This window comes from Xenopus laevis, chromosome 6S, assembly GCF_017654675.1.
Source record: "Xenopus laevis strain J_2021 chromosome 6S, Xenopus_laevis_v10.1, whole genome shotgun sequence".
In the NCBI taxonomy this organism is placed as follows: domain Eukaryota; kingdom Metazoa; phylum Chordata; class Amphibia; order Anura; family Pipidae; genus Xenopus; species Xenopus laevis.
Window position 1 is genome coordinate 24,129,700 of NC_054382.1, and position 18,073 is coordinate 24,147,772.

The following is an 18,073-nucleotide window of genomic DNA, read 5'->3' on the forward strand; positions in this document are numbered from 1 at the left end:
AGCAGGTTATTTGCAGAAGCATAACCATAAGGCGATATTCATTGGCAGGAGCCCGTCTTTGCATAACGTTAAACATCAGGAGCAGCGAAACCTTTTGAAGGGGGGGAGAATAAAGATGAAAAATCATTATATTTTAAAGGAAGGTTTGCGTTCTATGCCTCTAGTGAAATTTCAAGTTACAGAAATAAGGTTTCTGTGTCTGGCAGATAATCGTTCGCAAACACAAATTCGGAAGCAGGATCAGGCCTCTCCACTTTCGTATATACCGACTTGGCTTGCAGAATTGCAATATACTTGTAAACATATGTAAGCTGCGGCAGTCTTGGGATACAGAGTAATGCTGTATACACTGTTCTTCATGGATGCCGTGGTCTGTAGGGTCAAGCATGTCTTTAAGGTGAGCCCAGCTGGATGCTGCAGAAGTGGCAGGTATCAAGCATATTAAGGGTGCACCAAATCCAGGATTCGGTTCGGGATTCGACCAAGATTGTGCCTTTTTCAGCAGGATTTGGATTCGTCTGAATCCTTCTGCCCGGCCGAAACAAATCCGAATTTGCATAAGCAAATTAGGGGCAGGGAGGGAAATTGCGTGACTCTCTGTCACAAAACAAGGAAGTGAAAAATGTTTTCCCCTTTCCACCCCTAATTTGCATATGCAAATTAGGATTTGGATTCAGTTCGGTATTCTGCCAAATATTTCAGGAGTGTGGCCAGTAGATAGCACAAGGTATTGGGCTTCCCCATTGCAGGCAACTGCACCTGCAACAACCGTTGCCATGCTCCATGCATGGGCTCTAAGGGATGCAATGTTGTCCCCTTGGTGCTTTAGCACTTGCACCAGTGCCAATGGTAAATAAGGCCTTGTTTTTTTGTTACACTAAATTGTGGCTTTCATTTTTTTTATAATAATTGGGCAATGCAAAGTCAGTTTGCCATGGTGCATCTCCACATACCTAATGAATAATGGTGTTACTTCACAGAACAGCATGTACATTCCTTGGAAGAAAAGAAATCCATGGCATCCCTCATATTCGTTATCCAGAAACCTCAGAATTTCGGAAATCCACATTTTTTGTTGTTATGTTTTTCTCTGTAATAATAAAACAGAAGCTTGTACTTGATCCCAACTAAGATATAAATAATCCTTATTGGAAGCAAAACCGACCTGATGGTTTTATTTAAATTATACATGATTTTCTAGTAGACTTAATTAGAAAGATCCAAATTACAGAAAGAACCCAAGGCCCCAAGCATTCTGGATAACAGTTCACAAACCTGTATCAGTAACTCTTTATATTAGGGATGTAGAGCAACTGGGAGAACAGACATAATAGTTGTAAATTGCACTCTTTTTTTTGTTGCTATATTTTAAATAGTTTATTAATGTGCTTTTTTCTGCTGCAAATCAATGTGTTCATGTTGTATGGGAGTGGACATAATAGTTTGTTGCTCTAGAGAAACACATTCTTCCTCAGCCTAACAATTTCCACTAGTTACAACCTGGGATTTTTTGCAGCAGGAAAAAAAAAATAGGTTGTAAGAACTCACTAACAATCGTATTTTCCTAATGCTTCTTAGGTACAGGTATCCGTTATCTGGAAACCCATTGCCCAGAAAGCTCAGAATTATGGAAAAGCCGTCTCCCATAGACTCCATTTTATCCAAATAATCCAAGTTTTAAAAAATGATTTCCTTTTTCTCTGTAATAAATTATAAAACAGTAGCTTGTACTTGATCCCAACTAAGATATAATTAATCCTTATTGGAGGCAAAACCAGCTTATTGGGTTTATTTCATGTTTACCTGATTTTCTAGCATACTTAAGGTATGAAATTATGGAAAGATCTGTTCAAAGCGGCAGGTCCCGAGCATTCTGGATAACAGGTCCAATATCTGTACTTATATAGAGAGTAGGGATGCACCGAATTCATTATTTTGGATTTGGCCAAACCCCTGAATCCTTCGCGAAACATTTGGCTGAATACCAAACCAAATCCTAATTTGCATATGCAAATTAGGGGTGGGAAGGGGAACATTTTTTTACTTCCTTGTTTTGTGCGAGATTCTCCTCCCCATGCTAATTTGCATATGCAAATTAGGATTCGTTCAGCCAGGCAGAATGATTTGGCCGTATCCAAATCCTGCTGAAATAGGCCGAACCCTGGCCGAATCTCGAACCGTATCCTGGATTCGGTGCATCCCTAATAGAGAGAGCCCTTTAAAAAGATTTATTAACTATCCACAATAGTTTGGTGACTTGAAACTTGAAACAAAGCAAAACAAGAAATTGTTTCCATTTAAACTTTAACTGAATGTCTATTTTCCGACAGTGTCTTCCATTTTTACGGTACCGAATGTGAAGTTACAACCTGAAGCTGGAGAAAGTATGAGAGTGTTTGGGAAAAACAATAGTTTCAGCAAAAGTCTTTCAAACAGCAAGCACTGATGACTGCCTTGCACACGCATACATGGAGGTAAGATATATCTGTATTATTGCTACAAGAAATAAGCAGACTTACAGGGGACAGATTGCGACAGGTTCTGGGGGAAAACCATTTGCCTGAAACACTTCCAATTCCAAAATTGTTGTAAGAAACCAATGAGACTATAGATCTGATAGAGGCAACCTAGTGAATCTTGTAAATAGGCCCTGTTTGCAATGTTCATTTCTGAATGGGAATGGCAGAGGCTGGTGGAAATCTGGATATTTATAATCCCATTTTTTTTATTTATGTCAAGAAAATCATGGACCATTTAGTTTGCTCTCAGTGCTGGTTGCTGTTGCAATCATTTTAGACATTTCCATATTTTGTTATTCATAAAGCCCTGCCCACGCCAGATGTCGCTGATATTTGCAAGCAGATAGGAAAAACTTTTAATGGAATTTTTTCATCATGTTATTATTGACACAAAATAACTTATTATGGTTGTACATGCCCAGGTTTGGTTAGGAGTCTTCACCATACTACCTCTTTATCTGGCCATGGCACCATAGGGGCAGGACCTAATTTACATAGCGGGCACCCCTAGGCCCACTGCTGTTTGCCCCTCCACTTTATTTGTGCAAATTTCCATCACCGGGACTGGAGCAATGGGGATTGGTGCATGGGAAATTCAAATAAACTATCGTATTAACTGCATATCCCCAGTGATTCTGAACCAATGTGGGTGTGGTTGGGCAGCATGCCGCCCCCTAAAATCCTGCCAACCTAGGCCCGGGCCTTGGTGGCCTTTCCACAAATCCGGGCCTGTTTAGGGGGTTAGGTTCAAGAGACCATTGCGCAAACCCCCCAGTTGTCCCATTTAATATGAAGCAATACGGAATTGCAGGCCCCAAAGGGATAGTGCTTACCAGGTGATGAGAGGGATCCCAAAGCATCAAGGGGATGTAACTCTGAATGGCTGGGGCATGGATTAAAGGGGTTGTTCACCTCCAAACACTTTTTTCAGTTCAATTGTTTTCAGATTGTTCACCAGAAATAAAGACTTTTTTCAATTGCTTACTATTTTCTATCATCTTTCCAAAATTTAAGTCTAAAGTTTAATGTTCCTTTCCCTGTTGTTTCTCCGACTGGCAGCTCAGTGATCCACGTGCAGACTCTGAACCTTTCAGGGCAGATTTACGTAGGTTCAATGGTAAATTTAAAATTCAAATTGAAATTGTTTTGGTCAAAACCCACGAATTTGAATTTAAAACCACCAACTCGAATTTGAATTTGAATGTGAGATTCATCACATTTCAACCCTGGAAACCGTTCTAATTTGACTATTCTCCACCTTAAACCTGCCGAGTTCATGTAGAAGTCAATGGCATAGGTCCTTTGAACTATTTGAAGATGTTAATAGTAGTGATGAGCCAAATTTTTGGCGTGCAAAAGTCTTTTTTTCCGGAGGAAAACTCAATTCAAATTTGATTTTAGACGTTCTAATTTTTTCGTAAATAACATACCATTCGAATTGTGAATAAAATCGAAATTTATTTGACCTTTGATAAATAACCCCCTTAATTGTAGCAATTGTTACAGTTTGCTACATTTAATTGATCCATTTCTCAGCAGCACCTGTTGAATATCAGCAACTATTGTATCAATTCTAACATCTGCCTTTAATGAAACGCAGGGATTCAACTCAGCAGGGGCAAAAATAACAAATATATCAATTTAATGTATCAATTTAAAACAGTTTACAAAGTTGGCAACCCCCCGAGCGGCTTCAGGAAGACATAAGAAGGTAAAAAGTGAACCTTTAAACTTCAATATTAGAAAAATGGTTGCAACTAGAAAATAGAAAGTAAGTGGAAAAAGTCTTTATTTTTGGGGCACAATCTGAAACCATCTGAACTGAACAAAGTGTTGGAAGGTGAACAGCCCTGATTTTGAGTTCTCGTCTATTGGAAGTTAGGCAACCGGATATTCTATATCTGTGTCAAAGCTAAACATTTTGTCTGATGATACTCTTGTGGTGGGTGGATGGAACAGGGCAATTAAGTAAGACAAGTCTCAGCAACTCCTATGAACTTCACATTCAGACATACATGTTCTTAGTCGGTGTAACTACCCTTACAAAACAAAATATTGTCAGCTATTGTAGAACAACAGTCAACACAGTCACTTTAATCAACTTGTTTTTATTCAACCCAAATTGATGTCACCCAACCCTAATACACTGGTGTCATTAATAATGATCTTGCTTTTTGTTGTAGCATCAGAAACTTCATCCTTGTTCTGTGAACATCCAACAATTACAGTCTTCCTTCTTCCTGAGCTGCTTGTAATCTCGCAAATAAGACTGCCTCTGAGCATTGTGTTTACATCTTCATTGACAGGATAATTCTCATTTTCCCTGAAGCTTAGTCTCTGTAGACATATCTCCAAACCATCCAGCTGCACAGGGTAGCCAACATTATGAATTATTTAAAGTAGCTTCCAATGCAAATCCGTCAGTGCCAGGGGGTTAATCATGTAAGTTCTGGGCACAAGACTATAGACAAACACATTTGCTTAGAATGTTTCCTTTTTCTGGGTCGTGGTTATCTTATACATCCATACACGGATTGATGTCAACTGCACCAAACACTCTTGTAGTCAGCCATGCATATACATTATAAAGGGTCTGAAACTCTGACACGCTGATTATTGGCTTTAAATGGGGGGTGCCTTACGATGTCCATGTGTCACATGCATGTTTTGAGCATATATGGTACTTGAGATTGAACAACACATTCTACCTACCGTATATACTCGAGTATAAGCCGTCCCGAGTATAAACCGAGGTACCTAATTTTACCTCCAAAAACTGGGAAAGCTTATTGACTTGAGTATAAGCCTAGGGTGAGAAATGCAGCAGCTTCTGGTAAGTTTCAATCAAAAAATTGAGGGTTTCTGCTCCCATTGGAGGTGCCGGCGTCTCGTTTTTGGATGCCGGCGACCATTCTTGGACGCAGGAGAATATTCTTGGAGACTATTCTTGGACGCCGGTGACTATTCTTGGACGCCAGCGACTATTCTTGGACGCCGGCGACCGTTTTGACTTGACCCGAGTATAAGCCGAGGTAGAGTTTTTCATCATATTTTGGGGGCTGAAAAACTCGAGTATATACGGTACTTGTTAGACCACCTAAAACCTGCCTCAGAATGGCTAGTTCACCTTAAAAATTATGTAAAAAAAAAAGACGTAGGCAGCTCTATTCTATATCAATTTGTAATTGGTTTTAATTTTTAGATTTTTCTTAAATTTGTTAGTTTTTATATTTGTCCAGATTTTTCATTTAACTCAAGAACTGAGGTTTGAGTCTACATTTGTAGGCTTTCCATGCTGCCTCAGTACCAGCTAGGGCAGGGGTCCCCAACCTTTTTTACCCACGAGCCACATTCAAATGTAAAAAGAGTTGTGGAGCAACACAAGCATAAAAAAGCCCCTTGGGGTGCCAAATAAGGGCTGTGATTGGCTATTTGGTAGCCCCTATGTGGACTGGCAGCCTACAGGAGGCTCTACTTGGCACTATACTTAGCTTTTATGCATTTAAAACTTTCCTCCAAGCCTGGAATTCAAAAATAAGCCCCTGCTTTGAGGCCACTGAGAGCAACATCCAAGGGGTTGGAGAGCAACATGTTGCTCACAAGCTACTGGTTGGGGATCACTGATCTAGGGGGTTCTACTTGGGAAAGGGGTAGTCTCAGGCAGAACAACATTATAAAGTTTCATTTATAGAACATCAACCACCAAGTTACAGCATTGTCAAAGGATCACCTCTAATGAACAAAAGATCCCTAGAAATGCAAATTAGTTTTGGGAGTGTTTCAGATTTAATGTAAACTATGGATTTGTTTCATACTGTGATGTATCAAATCAATTCCAATCAATAAATATTTGCCTTTTACATATGTTATTGCCCGTATAGTAATCAATGCCTATTTTAACACTTCTTGTAAGATCTAGAATGTTTGTGCCATCTATACAGAAACGTCTTTCCTAATGTGCTTGCTTGTTAATGTTTTTGTAGTTCATACACAAGAGTGAGAATATGTTACTTGTGTTATACTGCATTATTAATATCAGGACAGCAGCCAGAATCCTCTAGACAGGCTTTGTTCTCCCCCTAATGCACTAAGAAACATTCTTGACATAAAAGGCTGTTGGAGCTGAAGTGGCTGACCGTCTGGGATGACATTTGAATGTACAAAGGACAATGGGAAGATGACAATAACTGTGGAGTTGGCAAAACAATCTCTAAACTATTGGTTTTCTCCAATGGTTCATGCTTGCCCCTTCCAGCCCCTTCGTGCTTCCAGTCACATGATAACCATTAGCCTTTGTCTGTAGAAACCAGAACCACTGAAGATAGTTGGACAAAGAAGGGCTTTGGGTTGTATTTTTTTAGTGTGCGATCTCAAAGGATAAGCCTTTAATAATTGCATGTTATCAGACTGTTGGCACAACTTGTTCTCTCTTTTGCAAGAACAAAAGCCTGTCTTCACCGTGGAGTGCATCATTACTTGCAAAACTTTTGTCTAGCATAGCATCCAGAATGATAGCTGCTTATAATTCCCTAAATGCTTAATTACGGCAGTAGGGCTGGACACGCTGCTGAAATACTACGGTTGATTCACTTGGATTGATTAATCTTTTTTGGGCCCAGCGTGTAAGAAAGATTTTTAAACAATGTTTTCATTTGCTCATAGCCGGCAGGGAGGTGAAATTCTTGCATCTGGCTTACAGTTCGTATTGCGGACCCTATTTAAATCTGAATTGCCGCCAGCAAATCATAATTAAAACCTAGATGCATAATTATTTATTCAGTGATTACAGATTTATAGGAAACCTCCCCCTTAGCACTGGTACTGAAGCACTGTATGAAATATTCTATCCAAGTCACCAACTTAACTGCAGCTTCTAGGTCAGATGATTCAGAATCTCCACAGGTGGAGAATCTGCTGCCCCACTGCTCCCCTTCTCGTTCCTGTTGGCAGGGCAGATTTCGGTGCAAAATGTACATTGTTTTGGGCTTCTATTCCAACCCAAAGTACCTACAGCCCTTTATCAGTAAAGATGCCCCCCAGTAGCCCCCCATCTTCTTTTCTACACATGCTTTGTGTTGAGTTAAGGTGCCAAAGCATAATATACAGTACTATATTGTACATACATATAATAATTTAATTCAGATTATTGGTACCAATGAGCTCAGAAACCAGCACAATCAGCATCAGAATTGAATAATCAGCCCTGTAGCATCAGCTTATATGCCAGGCAGACCTCATTTTCTGCTTGATGATTTGTGAAGACCCGTAAGCTTAACTTCTCTACAGCCTCTCAGAGCCCACTGAGCATGTGCGTGTCAGATACTCCTAATAAAATCCAAGATTGTAAACTTCAAATGTTAAGGGATTGATCATTACTACTACATAGATGCTGAACCTATAGGCTGGATAAATACGTTTATTATAGGCATTTATAGCCTTTTTCATTTTTAGGATTTAGTTCCCTTTTAAACAACATTGTGAAAAGAAACTGCATTGTGGAAAGAGGGGATTGAGTCAGACACTAGGGGGCCCATTTACTTAGCTTGAGTGAAGGAATAGAAGAAAAAAAAAACTTCGAATGATTTTTTTGGCTACTTCGACCTTCGACTTCGAATCGAAGGATTTGAACTAAAAATCGACCATTCGATAATCAAAGTACTGTCTCTTTAAAAAAAACTTCGACCCCCTACTTCGTCACCTAAAACCTACCGAGGTACAATGTTAGCCTATAGAGAAGGTCCCCATAGGCTTTCTAACAATTTTTTGGTTGAAGAAAAATCGTTCGATCGATGGATTAAAATCCTTCAAATCTAACGATTCGAAGGGTTTAATCGTTCGGTCGAACGATTTTTCGTTCGATCGAACTATTTGTGCTAAATCCTTCAACTTCGATATTCGAAGTCGAAGGATTTACATTCGGCAGTCGAATATCGAGGGTCAATTAACCCTCGATATTCAACCATATGTAAATCTGCCCTAGGGTAAAGCCATAAATCATTTTGCTGCGGTTTTTTTTTTTCTCGATGCACAAATGTATCAGGTTGATGAAACAGGTATAATTATACAACAAAAAATAGATATTAGCTGGTTAAAGATCAAAAAGGTAATTGTTTTTGCTATAGATGTCATATCCATACATACACTTTGAAAATAAGGATATGGCAGACTTAAGAGTGATTAAAAGCAGTTTTAAATTGTGCATTAAAATCATCTTAAAAGACATTTTACCTTCAAACACTTTTCTGCACCTAATTGTTCCTGTACAAGCATACTGTATACATTTGCTGCTATTTGCTGTCATGACTGTTCCTTTCATGTTGTCCGTACCCCAGTGATCAGTCAAGTCATGCCCCATCCCCAAGCTTTTTGTGATAATCCTATATGATCCCTATGTGTGGAATTATTACACAAGGCTTAGATTGTCAGGAGAGCCATCAAACAGTTTTGTAGGCAAGGCAGAATCTGCAGGCAGAATAAGAGCAAAAAAAAACTGGAATATAACAGGAATATAAATATATATTAGTTTCTTAATATGTTAAACAGATAAATAGAAAAGGGCTTAATTTGCCCTTGAGTTCGTAAGGGGCTCTCTACATCTGTGCTGTGGCCATGGTGTGGGAATCAGGACCTGGACTAGTTCTAGTTATACAGGTATGGGGCATCTAATCCAGAATGTTTGGGACCTGAGATTTTCCGGATAAGGGCTCTTTCCAAAGTTTGGATCGCTATAACTTAAGGCTACTAAAAAATTGCTTAAATATTAATTAAACCCAATACAGTTGTGTTGCCTTTCACAAGGATTATTTATATCTTAGCTGGGATCATAGTACAATGTACTGTTTTATTATTACAGAGAAAAAATAATGTGATTTTATTTGAAATGGAGACTTTTGTCTTCCCTTAATTTGAAGCTTTCTGGATAACGGGTTTCCAGATAACAGACCCCATACCTATACCTAAGTATGAAAATGTTGCTTTTAAACAAGCTCTCTTTATCTGCTCTGTTCCAAGTTGGCAGCCATTGTATGGTCACCTTTGGGCTAGGGACAGATGTGGTGGATTTTGGCCAGTGGGAGAAGAGGCCTAAGGCTAGGGACTAGTGATGGGCGAATAAATTTGGCAGGCATGGATTTCGCTGCGAATTTCCAAATTTCACCGCCAGCGAATACATTTGAGATACTGCAGTGAAAATTCACAGGCGAAAAATCTGCCATGAAAAAAAAAATGTTGTGTCAAAATTGTCACGCGTCAAAATTACTTTGCTGCCCATTGACTTCATTGTGTTTTGTAAATTTTTTGCCGTTTCTTGAATTTTTCGGCAAAGCGAAATGCCACAGATTTACCAGTCACTATTAGGGACAGATATGGAGGATCTTGGCTTGCGCACAGACTCCTCTGCTGCTGCCCTTCTGATTGATGTGCCTACAACCAGAAACATTGCCTCCACTTGGGTGCAGGCAGAAGCGTCGGAGCATTGGGCAAAGTTTGCAGGGGACAGCAGTAGATGAGCAGACTCTTGGCCTGCATTTCTCCGCAGGCCAAGATCTGCCACATCCAGGTTCGGACTGGGCCTAAAGCCGCTCCCTACTTGAAGCACTGTTGCTCTCCTGACCTCCCTCCCTGGCCCCGGTCGCTGCCCGACATCACTCCATGGCCCTGGTTGCTGCCGAGTGAAGAAAAAGTTATGCATGAGTGGCCAGAGGTGGCCCAGTGGGCCTCATACGCCAGTCAAGGCTTTCCCTAGCCTTGGTTTTTTCTCCCATTGGTTGTAGCCACACTGGTGACAAAAGTGAAGGTAGGGGCTGAAGTTATACATTTCTGGGTTAATTTACTATTAAAATGAACAAGCACTAGGCACACTTATAGGAACAATGAGTTCTGCTCACAGTAATTGCAATTACCCGTTCCCCTTGTTCAGGTTTACATTGTGTCCTTATGCTGCTTCTACTAATGTTGGACTGAGCTCAAGGTGTTCAACCTAGGCATTGTATTTACCTAGGCCCTGTATTAATATATCTGTCATTGTTTAGTGCTGAGGGGTCCTAGTAATGTCTAGTTCTTCTGTGAGAAACTGGCTAATAATAGCAATCCAGTCTTGACAAATGAATATAGGTTTCAGCAGATAAATACATCTGGCAAATGATTACAGGACAAAAAAAACAACATATCACAACAGGTATTAAGAAACGGTACTTTGTCTTTGTCTGCACTATTTTCAAACTCACACACATATACTGTATATACTTTTTTTTAATCCCCGTAAAATTGACTTCTGATTCACTGAATAGCAGCATAAATTGGTAAAATTAATTAGCATACTGGCTGCTTAGCTCCTGTGGGATTTTGAGGATCACAACCATATTAAAAGACGTGTATTGTGAAAGCTGCTGCCGAGATGACTATATTTTTTCCTATTTATATGGTAAAATGTGCTGGTGTTGAATTTAAAAAAAAAAGCTGAACATCTCTGAGGTGTTGCTCACAGAATTATCTCTGTATGGAAAGAAATCAGTAATTACCGAGCTCGGCATTCAGCGCTGTCCTCATTTTCCCACTAGTTTTTCAGTGTTTCAGCTGCCTTGGAGACTAAAGTATTCTCATTAGGTAGCAGCAGAGGCAGCTTGCTTCCCTACTTCATATTCGCTCTCTCTCTAGCTTTCCCTTTTCTATTCTGCCTTGGGAGTGACTGTGAAGATCATTTGCACGGATGATTGGCAGGTTAGAAGATTCGATCAGATGAGTTGCTCTTAGAGTGGGTCAAAAAGGCTAGTTAGCAGGAGCTGTCGAAAAAATGCCAGCAGCATTCGAAATGGGAAATGTCATGACTTGCAGGCAGGGGGTGCCACCTGGAATAGAAAGGCCCCCAGCTCATTAGCAAGTTGAAGGATGCAGACTTAACTAGAGGGAGCAGAGGAGGAAAGAGAGAGAATACCCAGTAGGGAAAATAATTGTGAAGTGGAATTGATATGGTGTATAATTTGTTTATCCCTGGAGGGAACAAATGCCGTCCTCCTGGCATAGGCTTGAGAGATGGGACCATGAATGGAAGAGTTTAGCATCATCTGCAGGTTGAGCTTGGATCCACCAAGCCTAGACCTTTCTCTTCCTCACTGTGAAGATGATCAGTTGTATTAATTAGAGCTGACAACTCGGCAAATGTTTCATCTGCCAATTGTTGCCATTGTTGCTGAGCTAACATAATCTGCTATTGCAGAGGTAGAATTATTACCTCCATGTACAATCCATGTATATTGTAAAATCCAAGTGCCAGCTAGGCTGGGGGAAAGAGAGGGGGGTAGGTGGGTAATGTTTTTTTAACTTAAGGGTTTAGTTCTCCTTTAAGTTAATGCCAATCCTATTAGCTGTGTTTCACCAAACTACAAGGTGCATTGCCTTCAAGAAAAACTGTCAGTCACAGAAGAAGCATAATGATATCTCAAATAAGGCAGAAACTGCGAGGATCATTTGAAATACAGATGAATGTGGCAATGTTAAATGTAAGGGCTCAAGATTTTTTTTGAGAGGGAAACAATCAGCCAATGAAGAAAGGATCTTCTGTCCATTAGTCATTAGATGGCGCCAACCGGCATCAGTGTCCATTTCCATTTGCTAAAGTAAATGTCAATTTAACTGCAGGTTCAAAAAAGGAGGTCAATTTAGGAGCATGCAAAAAAGGTCATTACATAATATACTAGGTACAAAGATGTTTGGAAGAGCCACATGTGAAGTAGTGGATGCTCAGATACTCGCACACCCACATCACTGCCAGGTCGCTTTTGGTGGCTTACTGGAGGACACCTAGGGAGGGTGATTATAGCTCAGGTGGACCAGGACTATGGAGAACATTAGGATCTACCTCATATCATGTTCAGATCCACTAAGTTAAGACCATTTCATTCTCATCCTATTAAAGGGGTGGTTCACCTTTAAGTTAACTTTTAGTATGCTATAGAATGGCCAATTCTAAGCGACTTTTCAATTAGTCTTCATTATTTATTTTTTTTATACTTTTTGAATTGCCTTTCTCTTCTGAGAAAGCTTTCATATGGTGGTCACTGACCCCATCTAAAAACAAATGCTCTGTAAGGTTACAACATGATTGTAATTGCTACTTTGTGCTACTCATCTTTCTATTCAGGCCTCTCCTGTTCATATTCCAGTCTCTTATTCAGATCAATGCATTGTTGCTAGGGTATTTTGGACTCTAGCAACCTGACTGCTGAAATTGCAGAGAGAGCTGCTGAATAAAAAGCTAAATAACTTAAAAATCACAAATAATAAAATGAATTACAGATTGTCTCAGAATATCGCTATCTACATCATACTAAGGGGGGTTATTTGCTAAACTCTGAATGCAAAAAACACGAAAAATTTGTGATTCTTTTTTTTTTTATAAATTCTGACTTTTAAAATTTTTCGGAATTTATTAAACCCAGAGGATCTGAAAATTCGGCATCTCAGACCTGTCGAGGTTGCATATAAGTCAATGGGAGAAGTCCCAATGATTTTTTGATGTGCGCTGGGTTTTTGGCAATACCCCGAAGTTTTCGGGGCAAAATTTTAGGATGGAAAATCCAAACAAATTGTGAAAATCGGTTGAAAAATTCGAAAAAATCGTGGAAATCAGATTTATCACAATTTTTTCCTGCAAACAAAATTTTTGGGAAAGTGTGGGAGTTTTGATTCTCCCATAAGGCATCATGGGCAGAAACATGCAAATCACTCCTTTATGTCCCTTTAGCCAACTATGCATCCAGAACCGCTGTTTATAGCACAGATACAGCCTAATGGTTCAGAGCCATATATCCAAACTTGCAGACAGCCTGTTTCAATCTTGTTAGATCTCATCAGTGCAAGATATTGGAACATGGCTTCTGAGGGTAATTTGCATGTCTTTGCCCATGATGCCTCATGGGAGAATCAAAACTCTTATTTTGGTATCTAGGCAGTGCTGTGTGTATGGCATGAGACAAGTAAATACGTTCTGATTTCAGAAGGCTTCACTTTGCATGTAAAATGCTAGTGAAGGGCTTTTTGACTCCTTTTAGACCTTCTCACCATAACCAGGTTCGGTTTTCCACTGTAATATGCTGTAAGATAATTCTACAAGGCTGATTATTACATTTTTATGCTTAATGCACTGGTTTCTGTGCTGCCATGTAGTAATTATCTGTATTAATTACTAATCAGCCTTATATTGAGACATTTATATTCTACGATGGGGAGCTACTGGGGCATCTTTAGAGACACATATGTTCCCTCCTAAAAGGTTGTGGTTGCCTTGGGCTGGTATAGAAGCCTTAAACATCATGTACAACATGTCTAGCTACTTCTTTAGTTAAGCTTTAGTTCTCCTTTAAATGGCTTAATATTAAATAAAATCAAAGACGTATTTTGGTAAGCGTTGAACATTGGTGTTTATTGTATTTTTAAAGCTAGACTCAAACACATCTGTTTGAGTTCAACCTCTATAAAGTTGAATGGGCATAGTATAAAGAACTACATAAGTGATGTTAATATAAGTACTTTTAATGATAACAGAATTAACTGTTTTCTGAGATACACAGTGTATCATTATCAAACTTTATAAAATTGCCTTAGGGTACCGGTCAAAGACAACAACACAAAATCCGTGGATTTCTCCACCAAAGCTACGCACTGCCCAAGCAGCTGCATTTTCTCAGTTTGGAGATGATGATTTTGCCTAAGGGCTTCAATAGAGCAGATAAAACTTTGCTAATCATCTGGGATTTTTTTCATGTTTTCAGTTTTTCCAAGCATACAACGGAGGGACGGTTGTTGATGCCTCAAGTATAACATTGGATTTTTACATAGTCTGGAGGTTCTGGTGTTTATGTGCGGTGCATTTGGAGACAAATACATTTATAAAAATAGTAAGGTTACATAGAAGGATAAAAAAAAAAATATTTTATAAATGGCGAGCACAATTAAAGTACAGCTTTAACAGCAAAGATGCTCTTGTCTCCTGCCCTTTAGCTGTTGTTGAACTGCAACTCTTATCTAAGGGTGTTTGGAGGTGTACGGTAGTTTAACAGTAGCTGGAGGGGCCTCAAACGAATCATCTCAGATTAAGTGTATTGCTAAAACGAAAATGAATAAAGTCTTGAAACAAAAAATGCTGTTTGGTAGCACAGACTTGTAACATCTGCTGACTTTTGGCTGTCAAGGGATCCTGGGAATTGTAGTTCAAAAACAGTTGGGGGCCATATGTTGGGAAACATCATTTCTACACTGGACTGGCTGCAGGTCAGACAATCACTTACAAATTGTATGCTCTGAATATATATTGTTATGGTCAATTCTACTTCAGAGTTTTAGGGAAAAGCTTTTCGGATTTATTCCATTGTTGTCTCTGTTGATCCCTTCCTCCATTCCATTCCTTTGCCCATAAGGTTACCAGGGAGGAGGCAAGCAGGAGAAAAAGTATGACAACAGTGAAGATAGAGGGGAACATTTTTTAAAAGGAACCAGAATTAAAGGTTCAGTTGTTGCCTTTTAGCACAATTACCATACCTTTGGGGACTATGCAAGAATGGTTAATTGTGACTAAATGAGTTCTTTTGTGGTGAGAAGGGCCTAGAGATCCAAGTGCCAGTGCTGTGAAGGATATTGAATTGGAGGGCTGGTCTCCCTGTCAACTTGTGGGATGGTCTGTTTGATTGCAATAGACACTAAAAAGATAGCTGGCGGCTGGTTGAGAGCGTTTTCAGGCACGGCCGACACATAGGGCATTTGCATACACTTTGACAATAGAAGAAGTTACTTTTTGGAAGGCCAACGTTGAGCTTGTTTGGATAGCAGAAGTAAATATAGCTTGTGATCATTTGGAAACCTTGATTAATCTGTCCATATCTGAAATATAAGCCAACTGTGTAGGCATGTTGCTGAGTTGATACACAACGGTTGCATTTTGGTTTCTGTTTTTAAAGTAAATCCTCATTAATTAGGTAATGTGCTAAAGTATCTACACAACATCATATAACTAAAAACATTTGTAACCAGAACCCCCTTGTTCAACATGAGTTTAACAAAAGTACCTGGCACCTCGCCTGCGGAGACGCCCACCGCCTGCTCTTTCCGTCTTCTGTCTTCTGCCACTTCCGGGCTGCGTGGTACTCGGGTGAACTTGGCTTTACGCGACGTCATCGTGCTAGGGTGCGAAATTCAAAATATTTAAAGGGGCTTTAAGCTAATATTCACTGCCCAACATAAAGGTTCTTTCTAGTTCCTGGGTGATCTCAGTATTGTTTCCTGATTCTGATTCCAGTATTTTGACCCTTGCCTGTCCCTAAATCTGCCAGCTTGTTGCCTGTACTGACTCCTGCCTGCTTTCTGACCACTCTTCTGCTTCCTGATTTTGGTACTGCGTTTAATTGTTCCTGTGTATGACCTCGGTCTGTGACCCACAACCTTGTTACTGCTACCTGCCTTGTCACTGCGTTACCCGTCTGATTTGAACTGGCCTGTTCTTTACCACGCCACTGCTCCCCTGTCCTATTGTTACATGTTTGCTTCCCGTTCTCGGCCAGAACTCTCTCCCTTGTTCTCCCACATTAAGACCTGGCGGCATCTGAATAGCGGAGGGCTCCACCCGAAGCCAAAGGTGGCTGCTACAGGCAGAAGTGAGGGCCTAGACCGGAACCTTGGAGTTAGTTTTTTAATTTGGCTCAAGAAATAATAAAAACCATACATTTTTCATGATTAACACAACAGGCAAAAAGAATGTTTGTCACAAGCCTGATTCATTAAAGTCAAGTGTAAAGACTTCCAGGTAAAGCAAAGATATCCTCTATTTATAACCACGACAATAAGAACAGTAAACCCACTTGAGAGAGAGAGTATAAAAGTTCAGATTTTAAAGCAAAAATATGTACAAATCTTACATCACAAAGAACTGTAGATGTTATGGCAAAAAATATAGGCAGTGTGCACTTCCATCAATCTTTCCACACAAGATGTTTAGCGCTTCTCGAAAAGATTATCATAACAAAAGGAAAGCACTTCGGCAAACTTGTAATGAATTTGGAAGAGCTTCTTTTTAAAGCAAAACACATTTTCTTTCTAAATAAACTGCTTTGTCCGGGTGAATAATGGTGGCTCTCATCGGGGGTTGGAATCAAAGTCTCAGAGCCCCAATAACGCAGCCAAATGTAACACCAGTTTCAATAACGAGAACTGATTTATTATCTTATTGCTTTCTTTTAGTATTTTCCCATATGTTTACTGCTAAGCAAGGTAGTAGAAGCAATAAACAGTTTTTTATGTTGTTGTATATGTGAAGGTATATGGGCTAATATATTTTTCCAACAGGCACCTTTTAACCAGAGTTTTCATGCTCTATCCATTCATCCCAATTTCTGATCTTCCATCCATCATCTTCCCTGTTTCAAGAACAACAACTTCCATACCCTTGTTCATTCTTTCTGGATCATCATAAGTTTAAGGTCTTCAGCCTCCCTCATCCTGCTGAATTTAAACTGTCTCCTCTCTTCATCGCCTATCACTTTCTTAGAGTCTTTTCTGGTCTCCTCCTCCCACCAGATTTTTTCTCCGTACAAGTTGCTCCACTCATTGTCTCTCAATAGTTTTCTTTGATATATTCTTTTGCCTCTGGGATTGTGTTAGTGGCAGCTTCCAGTGGTGGATATTGTTTAGTAAACTCTGCATTGTATATGATCCCATGCATCTTCATTTATGTCACACACAGTTCGTTCAATTTCACTTTTAGGGGCAGATTTACTAAGGTCGAATATCGAGGGTTAATTAACCCTCGATATTCGACCAGGAACTAAAATCGTTCGACCTCGAATATCGAAGTCGAACGATTTAGCGCAAATCCTGCGATCGAACGATCAAAGGATTATTCCTTCGATCGAACGATTAAATCCTTCGAATCGAACGATTCGAAGGATTTTAATCCAACGATCGAAGGAATATCCTTCGATCAAAAAAACGCAGGCAAGCCTATGGGGACCTTCCCCATAGGCTAACATTGAGTTCGGTAGCTTTTAGCTGCCGAAACTAGGGGGTCGAAGTTTTTCTTAAAGAGACAGTACTTCGATTATCGAATAGTCGAACGATTTTTAGTTCGAATCGTTCGATTCGTAGTCGAAGTCGTAGTCGAAGGTCGAAGTAGCCCATTCGATGGTCGAAGTAGCCAAAAAAACACTTCGAAATTCGAAGTTTTTTTAATTCGAATCCTTGTAAATGTGCCCCTTAATATAAAGAACATTTTTCAAAATCGTTATCAACCCTCTTTAATAACGATAACAATCAGCCGTGGCATAGCCGTAACATAAGAAGAGATGAATTTTAATGAAATCTATGCTTTTGACTAGAGGTAAATTAGTACTTTAAGAAGTGTAAAACTCTCTGGATAATTGAAATAATTAAATCTTAACCAACATTAACACAACTCTAGCATTCCATGGACGATGGTTAATTATTGCATGAACATGCCAGGCTCAAACTAAACAGATGAAAACAAAGTCCCGAAGAATGGGTATTGAGTTTTTCCCCGTGTATTCATCTTT

General features: G+C 39.6%; 1 protein-coding gene across 4 annotated transcripts in view; it reads left to right on the forward strand.

Annotated features, from left to right (window-relative positions):
• The window catches only part of cdk14.S (cyclin-dependent kinase 14 S homeolog), a 288,439-nt gene that overhangs the window by 243,019 nt on the left and 27,347 nt on the right, over window positions 1-18,073 (forward strand). For all 4 annotated transcript variants that reach the window (XM_041567463.1, XM_018269154.2, XM_018269153.2 and 1 more), the window contains one exon: window positions 2,331-2,474. In XM_041567463.1, coding sequence (XP_041423397.1) covers window positions 2,331-2,446 — 116 coding nt within the window. In that variant the 3' untranslated portion in view covers window positions 2,447-2,474. The remainder of the gene's footprint in view (window positions 1-2,330; window positions 2,475-18,073) is intronic.